Source organism: Garra rufa, chromosome 15 (assembly GCF_049309525.1).
Source record: "Garra rufa chromosome 15, GarRuf1.0, whole genome shotgun sequence".
Classification (NCBI taxonomy): Eukaryota; Metazoa; Chordata; class Actinopteri; order Cypriniformes; family Cyprinidae; genus Garra; species Garra rufa.
The window spans coordinates 44,852,094-44,867,761 of NC_133375.1; the positions used below are offsets into that span (position 1 = coordinate 44,852,094).

Below are 15,668 nucleotides of genomic sequence, written 5' to 3' on the forward strand. Positions count from 1 at the left end.
TAACAAAAACTGGAAATTTAAAATAAATAAAAATATATTGAAAATATTGTTAAAAACTATAACAATATAAAACTAAAACTCACATCAATATTAACATTTTGAAAAAAAGTTTAATTACTAAAAAAATAAACAAATTACATTAACAAAAACTGGAAAATGAAAACAAATAAATAAAAATGTATTTAAAAATGATTAAAAACTATAACAATATATAACTAAAACTCACATAAATATTAATATTATTTAAAATCAGTATATAACGAATACGAAATAATACTGGATATTACAGTAGAAGTGTAAAATTACAATATCAAAATAATAGCTGTCTTAAACAATTTCCAAACATTAAACTCAAAGCTATTATTATTATATTTTATTTATTTATTTTAGTTTCCTTGGACAAGTCAGAAGCCCCAAAAAGTCTTAAAACTCATATAATTTCTCATGAATTTCATATCTCAAATAGTTTCCGTTTGCTGATTTTAGTCAAACCGCATGGAAACCAATGAGAGTGAATGTGAGTCAGTGTGACCCAGACACAAAAACCTTTGCCAAAACACATCTGTGTGTTGAAACACTTCATGCACGTTCACCACCCTAAATCAGAAACATGCATTTCAAGTAGAAATACGCATCTGAGGCAGTATTTGAAGCAGAAGATGTCGTGTTTGAATGTAAATCTTCATCTCTCAGAAACAAACTAGCGTCACTAAACACCCAGAGGAGTCTTGAACTCTGATAATTGTGCGTAATCGGCAGCGGAGGGACGTTCAGAGCCCGAATAGCGGCGTCCCGTCCAAAGACTACAGCCCAACCGGGAGGCAGATCTATATTAAGAGCACTAACTATTGCTGTAATAGCGGCAGAGCCAAAGCAAACACCACCAGGCCAGAAAGCGGAGGAATAATGTTGATTTAATATTGACGCCGTTTATCAGACAAACACGAGAGCGGGACTCCAGCCGTCCTCCTCAAATCTGACTTTCTGCCGGTTTGTTGGAGAAAGGTGCGCGCTAATAAATCAGATGCGCCGGGGTCAGAGACGTAACCCGGGCAGCTGCCCGCGACACAGACACGCAGACGATGGGGGACCCGACCTTCCCCGCAGACACCACAGGAGCCCTGGCCCCACAGACGACCCTGATTCATCACACACTGCTGCAGACGGAACCAGAGGAAAACTCACATCGCACTCTCCTCACCAAAATACACTCAAACCTGCAGATCAGCCTACAGTAAAGGGGTCATCGGATGCACATTTTACACAAGTTCATGATTCTTTAGGGTCTTAATGAAAAGTCTCTAATATACTTTGGTTAAAAATTCTCAATAGTAGTGTAAAAAAAACACTCTTTTACCTTGTCAAAATCAGCTCTGCAAAATATCAGCTCATTTTATTGCATGTTCCTTTAAATGCAAATGAGCTCTGCTTGCCCCGCCCCTCTCTGCTGAGGGATTATGAGACGTAATGTTTACTTTAGCCGCATTTAGCCACGTTTATCGGCGAAACTTGCCAACAAGCACATTATTAAGAAAGGCCATTTGCAGAGATGCATAAAAACCCCTTCTGCTCATTTCTGCTGTGGGTGAAGCTGCATCAGGAATGATTCACACGAACATAGACGCATATGTAGATCAGGATAGACGCTTTCCTTTTAAAAACGAAAGTAACGTTGTCCTCTGCGTCTTCAGCGGATTAGATGTCGGGAGTAAATGGCTACTGTTGTATGTTTATGATTACATCCAACAACAGAACACCTCAATCGCTCAATTAGAGTCTTCCTCTGCACCTGATGGAGATCGGATTCGGATTGTTTCAGCTCGGTGAGGGCGGGGCTAAGGTAAGGCGCTCATGTCAATCAACTGTGTTTCGTCACAACGACAAGAAGCAGAGAATGATCTGGTTTTAAAAAGGGGATATTTTAGAGATTAAAAAAATAAAATCCCTTTAAAGGGGTCATCGGATGCAAAACTCACTTTTCCATGTTGTTTGAACATTAATGTGTGTTTGCAGTTTATGAACACAACCACCTACAATGATAAAAATACACCTAGTGGTATTTTTTTTTTAATCTTTAAAAGTAATAACCCCTTTTTAAAATCAGCTCATTCTCAGCTTCTTGTGGGTGTGACGACACACAGACAGAGGCCCCTCCCACGATAGTTGATTGACATGAGTCTCTTACCTTAGCCCCGCCCTCACCGAGCTCAAACAGTCCGACTCCGATCTCCATTGTGTGACTCAGGTGCAGAGGAAGACTCTAATTGAGCGATTGAGCTGTTCTGTTGTTAGATGTAATAATGAACACAGCAGTCCAAGACGCAGAGATTTAATGTTACTTTTGTGTCTATGTTCGTGCGAATCGTTCCTGATGCAGCTTCACCCACAGCAGAAGTGAGTAGAAGGGTTTTTTATGCATCTTTGCAAATGGCCTTTCTTAATAATATGCTTGTTGGCAATTTTGCAGCTAAATGCGGCTAAAGTAAACATTACGGCTCATAATCCCACAGCAGAGAGGGGCGGGGCGAGCAGAGCTCATTAGCATTTAAAGGGCCATATAATAAAATGAGCTGATTTTTTTTGCGGAGCTGATTTTGACAAGCTAAAAGGGTGTGTTTTTTACACTACTATTGAGAATTTTTAACTAAAGTATATTAGAGACTTTTCATTAAGACCCTAAAGAATCATATAAACTTGTGGAAAATGGGCATCCGATGATCTCTTTAAGAAATACTCCATTATTACATAGCGAGGGAATCCGTTACCTAATTGAATGCTCTTAGTTGAAAATGGCTCTTTTGTTACATTATCAGCAAATCTTTTTCTTTTCTTTTCTTTTTTGGCCTTTTTTTTTTGTATATTTGTGAAAATATATTTATAACAAATTTTAAAAAACTATATATTTTTAAAAGCATTTAAAAATATATATATTTGCCTTCCAAACATTTTAGTGCAAAAATGTACAAAAAAAAAAAAAGGCCAAAAATATATTGGTAGAAATAGTTTTAGCACATGTATTTTTAACCTTTTGGCTCGAGTCATTTTTGACGAGATAATATTAAATTATCAAATTATCTTCAAATGTGATGTTTGTTTTTTTTCGTGCTAAAATATTTGTAGGTCAAAATATTTTTAAAGGCTCCTAAAAAATGCTGTTTTTTATTTTATTTTGTAGCATATTTTCAAAAATATACTAAAAAAAAAAAAAAAAAAAAAAAAGCCAGAAATATTGTATTGCATTTTTAACCTTTTGGTGCGAAACAGTCAATTTTGGCCACTTCTAGTGGAAGTGTTTAGCCCCGTGCACAAACAAAATCTGACTGATAGCGAATTTTTTTGTGATTTCAACCTCGTTTGGAACACAACTTTAGATTTATGGCTTTGATTTTCTCAGTTTTAGAGTAAAGCATGTTTCGTAAAATATATATTTTCATATAAAATTTGAAAATAACACTTTTGTGCATTTTTCATAATAATAAAATTAAACTTCTATAACTTTTGTTTCAATAAAAAAAAAGTAAAAAGAAAAAAATTAATAAAATGTTAATAATTTGGCTGAGGGTTAAATATATTTTTTTAAAAAGGAAAGAAAATAAGTTGACATTTTTGTAGGCTGGTCATTTTTGACAAGGAACACACCAAGGCAAAAAGATGGCTGTGGAGCACCAGACAGTTAAAAACATATTTGCTAAAAATGTTCTTCCAGTATATTTTGGCCTTTTTTTGGTATACTTTTGAAAATATATTTACTACAAATAAAAAAAAAAAAAACTATATTTTTTAAAAGCATTGAAAAAAATATTTTAGCCTACACATATTTTAGTACAACAAAATACATTTAATACTCTGAAACTAAGAAAATCAAAGCCATAAATCTAAAGTTGTGTTCCACATTTGAGACTAATATCACAAAAAAAAAAAAAAAAAAATGTAATTTTTTTTTTTTTTTTTTTCAAAAATGACTGTAGTTCTAACAATGTATTTTTGGCAGATATATTTTTGAATATATATTTTTTACAAATAATAATAAAAAAACTTAAAAAAAAAATTTAAAATATATTTGGGCTTGCAAATATTTTAGTGTAAAAAAAAGAAAGTAACATTAAACTTAATTCCTTGTCAAAAATGACCAGCCTACAAAGATTTATTTTTATGTAAAAAAAAAAATTTACACTAAAATATTTGTAGGCCAAAATATATTTTTATATATTTTCAAAAACTGGGTATGGGTAGAACATTTTTAGCAAATATATTTTAACCTTCTGGTGCTTTTTGGTCAATTTTGACCAAAAAAAAAAAAATGTAAATTTTTAGAATGTTTTTGTGATATCAACCTCAAATTTGGAACAAAACTTTATATTTATGGCTTTGATTTTCTTAGTTTCTCATGTTTTGAAAAAAAAAAAAAAAATAGTTTATATAAAATTTTAAACTTCCCCCAAAATTATGAAAATTATCAAATTTAATTACCTTTAAATGTGATGTAAATTTTTCACTTTCATTTTTATTTTCATAATAAACTTCTTTGTTTCAAATAAAGAAAAAAAAGAAAAATGTTTTTTGGGAAAAAAAAATTGATTGAGGGTTAGTAAAACAAGTCGACAAAGAAGTTGAATTCAATAATTGGTGACAATATAGCAATAAAAAAGATTTAGAACAAGAAAAAAAGTGTTTGTTCTTCCCTGTGTGAATAATGTCACTAAATGTCGTCTAATGTGACATTTCCAGGAGGAAAAAAAAAACACTTAACCCAAGATGAATATCGAGTGAAGTCAGGCTGATTTAAGGTTCATCAAATGCAATCCACCAGTTTAATGTTAATCAAAGTTTGGTCATTACTTTATTCACAAGAACATTTTTTGGCCTGTGGTGTTTATGTACAAAAATGTTGAAATCATGCAAACTAAAGCTGGATTTGAGCCGAACACATCCTGAAAATACAGCACAACCGTGATTAGCAGAGATCCACGTCCTTCTGTGTTTACAAAAGGAGCAGGACTTTGGTTTGAGTGAAGCATCAGAAAGATCCTCCATGATTCTTTGATTAAAAAGTGTCTGCTAATCACATTAAAGCTCTGGGAAACACAAGATATAAAGCTGATCTGGGAATAAAAGTAAAGCCCACATTCATCAAACAGAGTGGAAATATGAAAGTGCCGTACAGCATGATTATGAGAGAAATAGAATATTCAGAATTTACATTTTATACAAAGAGAAGTCATTTTTGGTGAAGCAGTTGTATCCTTGGAAGTCATGCTGCCTAATACTGCAAGAACACACATGTGAACTGCGCTTTGGTTTGACACACGTCCTCATCTATATGAAAACCACATCTAGAGATATAGATATATATTATATATATGAATCATTTTTGTATGCTGGCCAGATCCTCACTGCAAAAACTGATGTTCTTCTTCAGTAGTTCTTATCTTGCTTTCCAGTACAAATATCTGTCTTATATATATATATACACTGCCACTCAAACATTCGGGATTTTTAATGCTTTTTAATGAGTTTTCTGCTCATCAAGGCTGCATTTGTTTGATTAAAAATACAGAAAAAAACTGTAATATTCTGTAATATTATTGCAATTTAAAATAGTGGTTTTCTATTTTAATATACTTTAAAATATAATTTATTTCTGTGATGCAAAGCTGTATTTTCAGCATCATTACTGCAGTCTTCAGTGTCACATGATCCTTCAGAAATCATTCTAATATACTGATTTATTACTTTTATTATCAATGTTAGAAACAGTTGTGCTGCTTAATATTTTTACTTTGGAACATATATTTTTTCAGGATTCTTTGATTATTTAAAAGTTAAAAAGAACAGCATTTATTTAAAATAGAAATCAGTTTAACCCATCCTTGCTGAATAAAAGTATTAATTTCTTTCAAAGAGAGAAAGAAAGATAACATTTACTGACCCCCAAACTTTGAACAAGGGGTTTATTGTTACAAAAGTTTTCTATTTTAAATAAATGCCGTTCTTTTTAGCATTTTATTGATCAAAGAATCCTGAAAAAAATATCACAGACTCGCTCCAAAAAAATATTAAGCAGCACAACTATAAAATTCAGCTTTGCATCACAGGAATAAATTATATTTTAAAGTATATTCAAATCGAAAACCACTATTTTATATTGCATTAACATTTCACAATATTACAGTTTTTTTCAGTATTTTCAATCAAATAAACACAGCCTTGATGAGCAGAAAAGTCTCTTTTAAAAGCATTAAAATTTTACTGATTCCAAACTTTTGAGTGGCAGTGTATATATATATATATATATAAATAATAAAAAAAAGTATAAATTATTATTTGTGTGTGTATATATATATATTTTTTTTTATATTAATTTATTTTTATTAATTTATACTGTTTTTAAATTATCATTTATACTATTTTTCATAATGTTATTAAAGTACTTTAAATTTACTGCATTCACCTAAAATGCACAATGATTTTTTTTTTGAGAAATGTATCAAATTAAGTAAGTTATAAATTACACAATATTAATTAATTAAATTAAATAAGAATAATAAAATATCTAATCAAATAATAAATAACAATAAGTAAGTTTGTTCTAATGGGCTCAAAAAAATAAAATGAACTAAAGGAAGACACTGCAGACAAAAACATGTTTTTCATGCAACTGTCAGGTTTGAGATTTTGGGCTTTTTGGTTTTTAAGTGTTTTTTTTTTTTTTCAGACTAATGAAAACACCCAAAAGACATTTATAGCACTTTATCTATTTGTGTCAATAGATTTCAATCACAATCCATATTTCTAAAGGCCAAGAGTTTTTTTTCCTACACTGAGCCATAAATCTCCACTTCAGCAGCACTTACACACACCACACTTTACATTTGTGTTCCTGTCTATATCCTGAAGGTTTTTACAGAGGGATTTGTTCAGATATAATTTGCTTGATTATATACAACTTTTCCTCCAAAGTTTTCTAAAAAAAAAAAAAAAAATCTTGTGACTTTTGTACTAGAAATGTATGCAAATTAGTGCATGTTTCATTAAATAATGCTCATTTGCATATTAAAACCTAACATTTTAGAATTAAAATTATCAACATAATCAATCAACTGAGTAAGGTGATAACTATTAGTTAATTTTTTACCCTATTTACCTGCAGTGTCTCGCCTTAAATGAAAAACAGGTTTATTTTTCTGATCTTTTTCTGATATTTCTCAAAAACATGACTTCTTACAGCACGTCATTTTGCATTTCAAAATATTTGTGTTCATTTTAAACTCAATTTTTGCTTAATAATATCTTAAAATCTTAAGGTGAGACACTGCAGGTGAATAGGGTAAAAAAAAAATATACTAATAGTTATGACCTTACTTACTCAGTTGATTGATTACTTTGATAATTGCAAACATTTTTTTGCATTACAAGTTTTCTAAATGTTACATTTAAATATGCAAATGAGGCATTAACATGCTAATTTGCATACATTTCTAGTACAAAAATATAAAAGTCAGTTTCAAAATTCTTGTCTTATTTTTTATTTTTTTTGACATATTAAAGTCAAATGTTTTTACAGAGGGAATTTTGGGTCTCATTTTGTCACTTCATAATTCAGAAAATACTTAAAACAGACTGAAAACACTATTTTTTTTTTTACCATTTTTGAGGGAATAAAATGTATAAAATCAAGCAAATTATATATGAGCAAATCCCTCTGTAAAAACCTTCAGGACATAGTCAGGAATAAAAATGTAAAGTTTGATGTGTATAAGTGCTACTGAAGTGGAGATTTATGGCTTAGAGTACACTCTTAAAAATAAAGGTGCTTCACGATGCCATAGAAAAACCTTTTTTGTTTAAATGATTCCATAAAGAACCTTTAACATCTGAAGAACATTTCTGTTTCACAAAAGGTTCTCTGTGGTGAAAGAAGGTTCTTCAGATTACAAAAAGATAAGAAAGAGATGGTTCTTTAAAGAACCTTTAACTGAATAGTTCTTTGTGGAACCAAAAATGGTTCTTTTAAAGCACCTTTATTTTTAAGAGTGAAGGAGAAAAATGGACTTCATTGCAGGTGAATAGGGTAAAAAATGAACTAATAGTTATCACCTGTCTTACTCAGTTGATTGATTACATTGATAATTGCAAACATTTTTTGTATTACAAGTTTTCTAAAATGTTAGGTTTAAATATGCAAATAAACATTTTTTAATGAAAAATGCACTAATTTGCAAACATTTCTAGCACAAAAATCTGAACACTGGATTTTTTTTGACACTCCATAATTCAGAAAAAAACTTAGAACAGACAGAAAACACTTTTTTTAACCATATTTGGGGGAATAAAATGTCAAAATCAAGCAAATGATATCTGAACAAATCCCTCTGTAAAGACCTTCAGGATATAGACAGGAACACAAATGTAAAGTGTGGTGTGTGTAAGTGCTGCTGAAGTGGAGATTTATGGCTCAGTGTAGGAGAAAAAACTCTTGGCCTTTAAAAATATGGATTGTGATTGAAATCTATCGACACAAATAGATAAAGTGCTATAAAAGTAAAACTTAACCATGTGTTTGGGATGTTTCTTTCCACTAGTCTGAAAAAACACTCAATCTCAAAATCTCGAACCTGATAGATACATGAAAAAACAGCGTCATATCTTAATTTAAAGATGTTTGTATATTTGTACTGAAAAGCAAGACAGAAATAGTGCTGAAGAATGAGTTTTCTAAACACAGTCTCATTTGACGAGCTCATGAATAAATAATCTCCCCGTGTCCGATAGCCCCGCCCCCAGCCCCGCCCCCCATCTGTGTCAGGATCGATATCTCTTAACATCTCACTTATTTTATTACTGCTTTTGGTTTTCTGCATGTGATTGAGAGTTTCTCCTAGGAAATCTTTGGTTTTGCTTAAGTGTCCGTGACATTTAATCATGATTTTCCCTGGCCGTTTAATTGCGGCCGGTCAATCAGTTAATCCACCTCGATTGATTCGCTGCTCTCGTTGATGGGTTTGCACTCGTTGGGCATCCGCTGGTGTCGGCTGAGCTGAGTGGCCTGCGTGAAGCTGCGCTCGCACCGCTCGCACCTGCACACACACACACACACACACACAGAGACACACGGGTCAGACGCCGTCTCTCAGATAAGCGGAGCTGACAGCTAAAAGCGGGTGTAATTGCGGGTCCTGATGACGGGAGCCTGTCAATAATGCCTGAGGATGAGAGGCCCCCAGAGACGCCTGTCCAGATCCGGCCCGCGTCAACATCAAGAACAAACCACGCTTTCTGAGGATCAAAGTGAGCGGCTGGATGAGGTTTGGGTCTCCATCAGTCACTTCAATACACAGTTACACAAAATCTCAAATCTGAAGCTGATTTAAATCTGAAAAGACTGAAATATTCACTCTGGAACACTTAAGATTGCATAACCAAGACACAATAACTGGAAATGACAAAAAACATGACATACGTGACTATGCACTGCAAAAAATGCTTTTCTTACTTTGATTTTTTTTGTCTTGTTTCCAGCCGAAATATCTAAAAATTCTTAAATCAAGAAGGATTTTCTAGACGAGTAAAAATTATTGTCTTGTTTTCTGAAACAAGTCAAAATGAAGTGTGTTTTTGCTTGAAATGAGCAAAATAATCTGCCATTGGGGTAAGAAAAAAATTTGCAGATTATTTTCCTTGTTTCAAGCAAAAACACACTTCATTTTGACTTGTTTTTTATTCTGAAAACAAGACACTAATTTTTACTTTTTAGATAATTTGGCTGGAAACAAGAGTGTGGCGCACTTAAATAAAACAAAAATTGATCATTTTGCCCCATACAATGTATTTTTGGCAATGCCAGATATTAAAATCATGTTCCATGAAAACATTATGTACATTTCTTACCGTAAATATATCAAAACATAATTTTTGATTGGTAAGAACTTCATTTGGACAACTTTAAAGGTGATTTTCTCAATATTTAGATTTTTTTGCACCCTCAGATTCCAAACTTTTATAAATAAATTAATAAAAATAAATTATATTTATTCAAAACCATATATTTATATAAATTATTTATATTTAATATATGTTTTTAATATTATTTATTAATACTTTTTATAATTATTTATTTATACCTTTTTCATGTTATATAATCATGTTATTAAAGTTATTAAAATTCACTGCATTCACTTGAAATGCAAAATGACTTTTTGAGAAATTGATCAAATTAAGTGAGTTATAAATTGTCTCTTGTTTTAAGAATGTTTAGATATTTGTATCTAAATTGAACACACAAGGCAGTGAATGGTAAATGCATGAATGTAAATGTGAATGAACACTTATGACTCTATTCAGACTAATAAATAAAGACAATGACTTTGTATTATACATAATTTATAGGATACAACTGTTTGAAAATCTGCAATCTGAGGGTGCAAAAAAATCTAAATATTAAGAAAAAACCTTTAAAATTGTGCAAATTAAATTCTTAGCAATGCATATACTAATCAAAAATTAAGTTTTGATATATTTACGGTAGGAAACTTACAAAATATCTTCATGGAACATGATCTTAATATCCTAATGATTTTTGGCATAAAAGAAAAATCAATAATTTTGACCCATACAATGTATTTTTGGCTATTGATACAAATATACCTGAGCTACTTACAACTGGTTTTGTGCTCCAGGGTCACATTTTACTTATTTTAAATCTATTTAAATATTTAAATATTATATTCAATATTTAATATTAAATAATAATTCTTTTATATTGACTATATTATATTTTAACACAAATTTATTTACAGTAAATGTATCTTGATTTAAAAATATTTTGATATTTTTACTGGAAAACGAGACTCGTAAGGATGTATTGAATGTATGAATGTAAAAGTCTAAATGCAATTGTAAGCATTAATTTACAAATAAATCAAGACATAAAGGCTTCCCTGTCATTCGTCATTTACAGTCAATTTTTTGGAGAAATTGGTAAATAATTAATGCAAAAAGAGTTAATGCATAAAATGTTTTTTTTTTTTTTTTTTTTCAAAAAATAATCTGACAACGGGGTCAGAAAAATACATTTAACATAAATGAAAACAAGTTTAATTTTTGACTCCAATCTTACTTCACTGAATATATTTAAATGATTAAATATTATTCTACATTTTAATAATAAAAAAGGATAATATTCATTATACTGCATTTTTATGCGACCCAGGACCACAAAACCAGTCATAAAGGTCATTTTTAATTTGAAAAATTAACCAGAGATAGAACTATTTGAAAATCTGCAATCTGAGGGTGCAAAAAAATGTAAATATTGAGAAAATCGCCTTTAAAGTTGTCCAAATGAAGCTCTTAGCAATGCATATCACTAATCAAAAATTAAGTTTTGATATATTTAGTGTAGGAAATTTACTAAATATCTTCATGGAACATGATCTTAATATCCTAATTTTGACCCTTACAATGTATTTTTGGCTATTTCTACAAATATACACATGCTACTTAAGACTTAATAAGATTATATCTAAATATACATTCATTTATTTCCAGTAAATGTGATCTCATTAAAATGTAGTTTAATATTTAATTATTTAAATATATTCAATGCAATAATAAAAAAAGAATTATTTTTATTATATTACATTATTATATGTGACCCAGGACCACAAAACCAGTCAGAAGGGTCTTTTTTTTTTTTTCCATTGATGTATGTTTGTTAGAAAAGGGCAATATTTGGCCAGAAACAACTATTTCTAAGGTTGCAAAAAAATATATATATATATATATATTGAGAAATTCGCCTTTAAAGTTGTTCAAATGAAGTTCTTAGCCATGCATATTACTAATCAAAAATTAAGTTTTGATATATTTACGGTAGGAAATTTACTAAATATCTTCATGGAACATGATCGTAATTTCCTAATGATTTTTGGCATAAAAGAAAAATTGTAACAATGTATTTTTGGCTATTGCTACAAATGTACCTGTGCTACTTAAGACTGGTTTTGTGTTTCAGAGTCACATATTATATTACATTATATCATATATTTCCAGTGAATGTGTCTTGATGTAAGAATGTTAGATATTTGCATTGTAAATTGAGGTTTTGAGTATCTGTTAAACGCATGAGAGTAAAGGAACATGCATCGTTGATGAATGCAGTGAAGCGGAGGAACGGCAGACGGCAGCCTTATTCTATCAAGCAGATCGGCTCAATGAGAGCAGCTCAGTGTTATTGATCAGATAAAGATTCCTGAGCGCTTCTGATGATTGTCTTTGCTGAAACGCTGATGACACGTTTGTGTTGCACTGATTGCTTATTAGATGCTTGATTTGTTACTGGAGCACAAAACACACCTCAAACTCACAGCAGCTCTGGATAAAACACACACAAATACACACAAACATAATCATGCTTTCAGCTTCACATCTGGATAATCTCAACTTTAGAAAAACTCCTTAAGGAGAGACACTGCAGGTGAATAGGGTAAAAAAAAATACTAATAGCTATAACCTTACTCAGTTGATTGATTACTTTGATAAATGCATTTTTTCAGTGTTTTTTTAAACGTTAGGTTTAAATATGCAAATGAGCATTATTTAATTAATTATCCACTAATTTGCATACATTTCTAATACAAAAATCTAAACACTGGATGAAGTCAGTTTTAAAATTCTTGTTTAATTTGTTAACATATTAGAGTCAAATGTTTTTACAGAGCGGATTTTTTCATTTCGTCACTTCATAATTCAGAAAATACTTAGAACAGACTGAAAACTATATATTTTTAATTTTGGGGGGGAATGTTGTATAAAATCAAGCAAATTCAATATGAACAAATCTCTCTGTAAAAACCTTCAGGATATAGACAGGAACACAAATGTAAAGTGTGGTGTGTGTAAGTGCTGCTGAAGTGGAGATTTATGGCTCAGTGTAGGAGAAACAACTCTTGGCCTTTAGAAATCTGTATTGTAATTGAAATCTATTGACACAAATAGATAAAGTGCTATAAAAGTAAAACTTAACAGTGTATTTTGGATGTTTTCTTTCCACTAGTCTGAAAAAACACTTTAGGAAAAACCAAAAAGCCTAAAATCTCAAACTTAACAGGTGCATGAAAAAACAGCGTTATTGCCTGCAGTGTCTGTCCTTAATAGTTAATGCTATTGGTTTTGAGCATTGAAAGCATGACGTGTGTTTGCTGGAGAAACGGAATCGACTCAACAGAAATCCATCGAGTGGCATGTTTGTTCAACTCGTTCAATTATATTTAAGAAACTGGATGGGGATTGAAACAGCTTAACCAAAGCGTTTGTCTTTAGTCCAAGTCTGCGGTTAGAAACATGGAATTCAGACGAACGATTGTCGACACAAACGTGACGAACCATAAAAACGTCCTGCTGTTTAATGTTGTTAACAGTCAGAGAACATCACATGAATCAATGGCACTCAGTGCACTGCAAAAAAAAGGCTTATTTTAGTATTTTTGTCTTGTTTCTAGTCAAAATATCTAAAAACTCTTAAAGACGAGTACTTGTTTTTTTTTTCAGAAAACACAAGTCAAAATTAAGTGTTTTTTCTTGAAACAAACTAAATAATCTGCCAATGGGGTAAGAAAAATAATCTTGTTTTCTGTTTGAAATATGATTATTTTTCTGACCCCATTGGCAGATTATTTAGCTTGTTTCAAGAAAAAACACTTAATTTTGACTTGTTTTTTCTGAAAACAAGACAATTTTTACTTGTCTAGAAAATACTTCTTGATTTAAGAATTTTTTAATATACTTTGGCTGGAAACAAGACAAAAATCTAAGTAGGAAAAGTATTTTTTTGCAAAATGACGAGATATTTTGTCTTGTTTTAAGCAAACTGTACTTAATTTAGTTTTTTCCTCTGGAAACAAGACCAAATATCTTATGTCATTTTGCTTATATAGTAAAGGCATTTTAATTTAAGAATTTTATATATTGTGACTAGAAACAAGACAAAAATAGTAAGTAAGATAAGCCTTTTATGCAGTGTGCTTTTAGTATAATGTTATAATAATGAGAAAAAATCGAACGTGTGTATACAGAAAATATATGTTAATAATTGTTCAAATAAAAAATGAGAGCGTGAAAAAATGACTAATGACTAAATGTAAAAGTAAAAATTATATGAAAATATAAATATATATATAATATATACATAAAAAATATATAAAAATGTAAATTCTAATATATATTTGTATATAGAATATAATATGTAATTTTTAATGTTTTTTAAAGAAGTCTCTTCTGCTCATCAAGGCTGCATTTACTTGATCAAAAATACAGAAAAAAACAGTAATATTGTGAAATATTATTACGGTTTAAAACTATGGTTTTCTATTTTAATATATTTTAAAATATAATTTATTCCTGCGATGCAAAGCTGAATTTTCAGCATCATTACTGCAGTCTTCAGTGTCACATGATCCTTCAGAAATCATTCTAATATACTGATTACTTTTATAATCAATGTTAGAAACAGTTGTGCTGCTTAATATTTTTTTTGGAATCTGTGATACCTTTTGGATTCTTTCTTCTTTTTGATGAATAAAAAGTTAAAAAGAACAGCATTTATTCAAAATATAAATCTTTTCTAACAATATAAGTCTTTACTATCATTTTTTATCAATTTAACACATCCTTGATGAATAAAAGTCTTAATTTCTTTCAAAGAGAGAAAGAAAGAAAAAATTACTGACACCCAAACTTTGAACGAGGTGTTTATTTTTACAAAAGTTTTCTATTTTAAATAAATGCTGTTCTTTTTAATGTTTTATTGATCAAAGAATCCTGAAAAAAGCATAACAACATTGATAATAAATTATTATCAGAATGATTTCTGAAGGATCATGTGACACTGAAGACTGCAGTAATGATGCTGAAAATTCAGCTTTGCATCACAGGAATAAATTACATTTTAAAGTATATTAAAATAGAAAACCACTATTTTAAATTGCAATAACATTTCACAATATTACAGTTTGTTTCTGTCTTTTTAATCAAATAAACGCAGCCTTGATGAGCAGAAAAGTCTTTAAAATGCATTAAAAATCTTACTGATCCAAACTTTTGAGTGGCAGTGTTTATGTATATATATAAAAAACATTTATACAGTAAATCAGTATATTAGAATGATTTCTGAAGGATCATGTGACACTGAAGACTGCAGTAATTATGCTAAAAAAAAATCACCTTTGCATCACAGAAATTAATTATATTTTAAAGTATATTAAAATAGAAAACCACTATTTTAAATTGCATTAACATTTCACAATATATATATATTTTTCTGTATTTTTAATCACATAAATGCAGCCTTGATGAGCAGAAAAGTCTTCTTTAAAAAAACATTAAAAATCTTACTGATTCCAAACTTTGAACAAGGTGTTTGTTTTTATAAAAGTTTTATATTTTAAACAAATGCAGTTCTTTTTAATGTTTTATTGATCAAAGAATCCTGAAAAAATTATCAGGTTCCAAAAAAAAAAACTGTTTCCAACATTGATAATAAATCAGTATATTAGAATGATTTCTGAAGGATCATGTGACACTGAAGACTGCAGTAATGATGCTGAAAATTCAGCTTTGCATCACAGAAATAATTTAGATTTTAAAGTATATTAAAACAGAAACCCACTATT

The 15,668-nt window shown here is 30.1% G+C and overlaps 1 protein-coding gene across 1 annotated transcript in view; it reads right to left on the reverse strand.

The window, feature by feature from the left end:
* Window positions 1-8,962: 8,962 nt before the first annotated feature.
* prdm6 (PR domain containing 6) overlaps window positions 8,963-15,668 on the reverse strand; it is a 59,082-nt gene continuing 52,376 nt past the window's right edge. Inside the window, exon 7 of the mRNA XM_073819734.1 lies at window positions 8,963-9,077. Within this exon, the coding sequence (XP_073675835.1) occupies window positions 8,963-9,077 (115 nt within the window). The remainder of the gene's footprint in view (window positions 9,078-15,668) is intronic.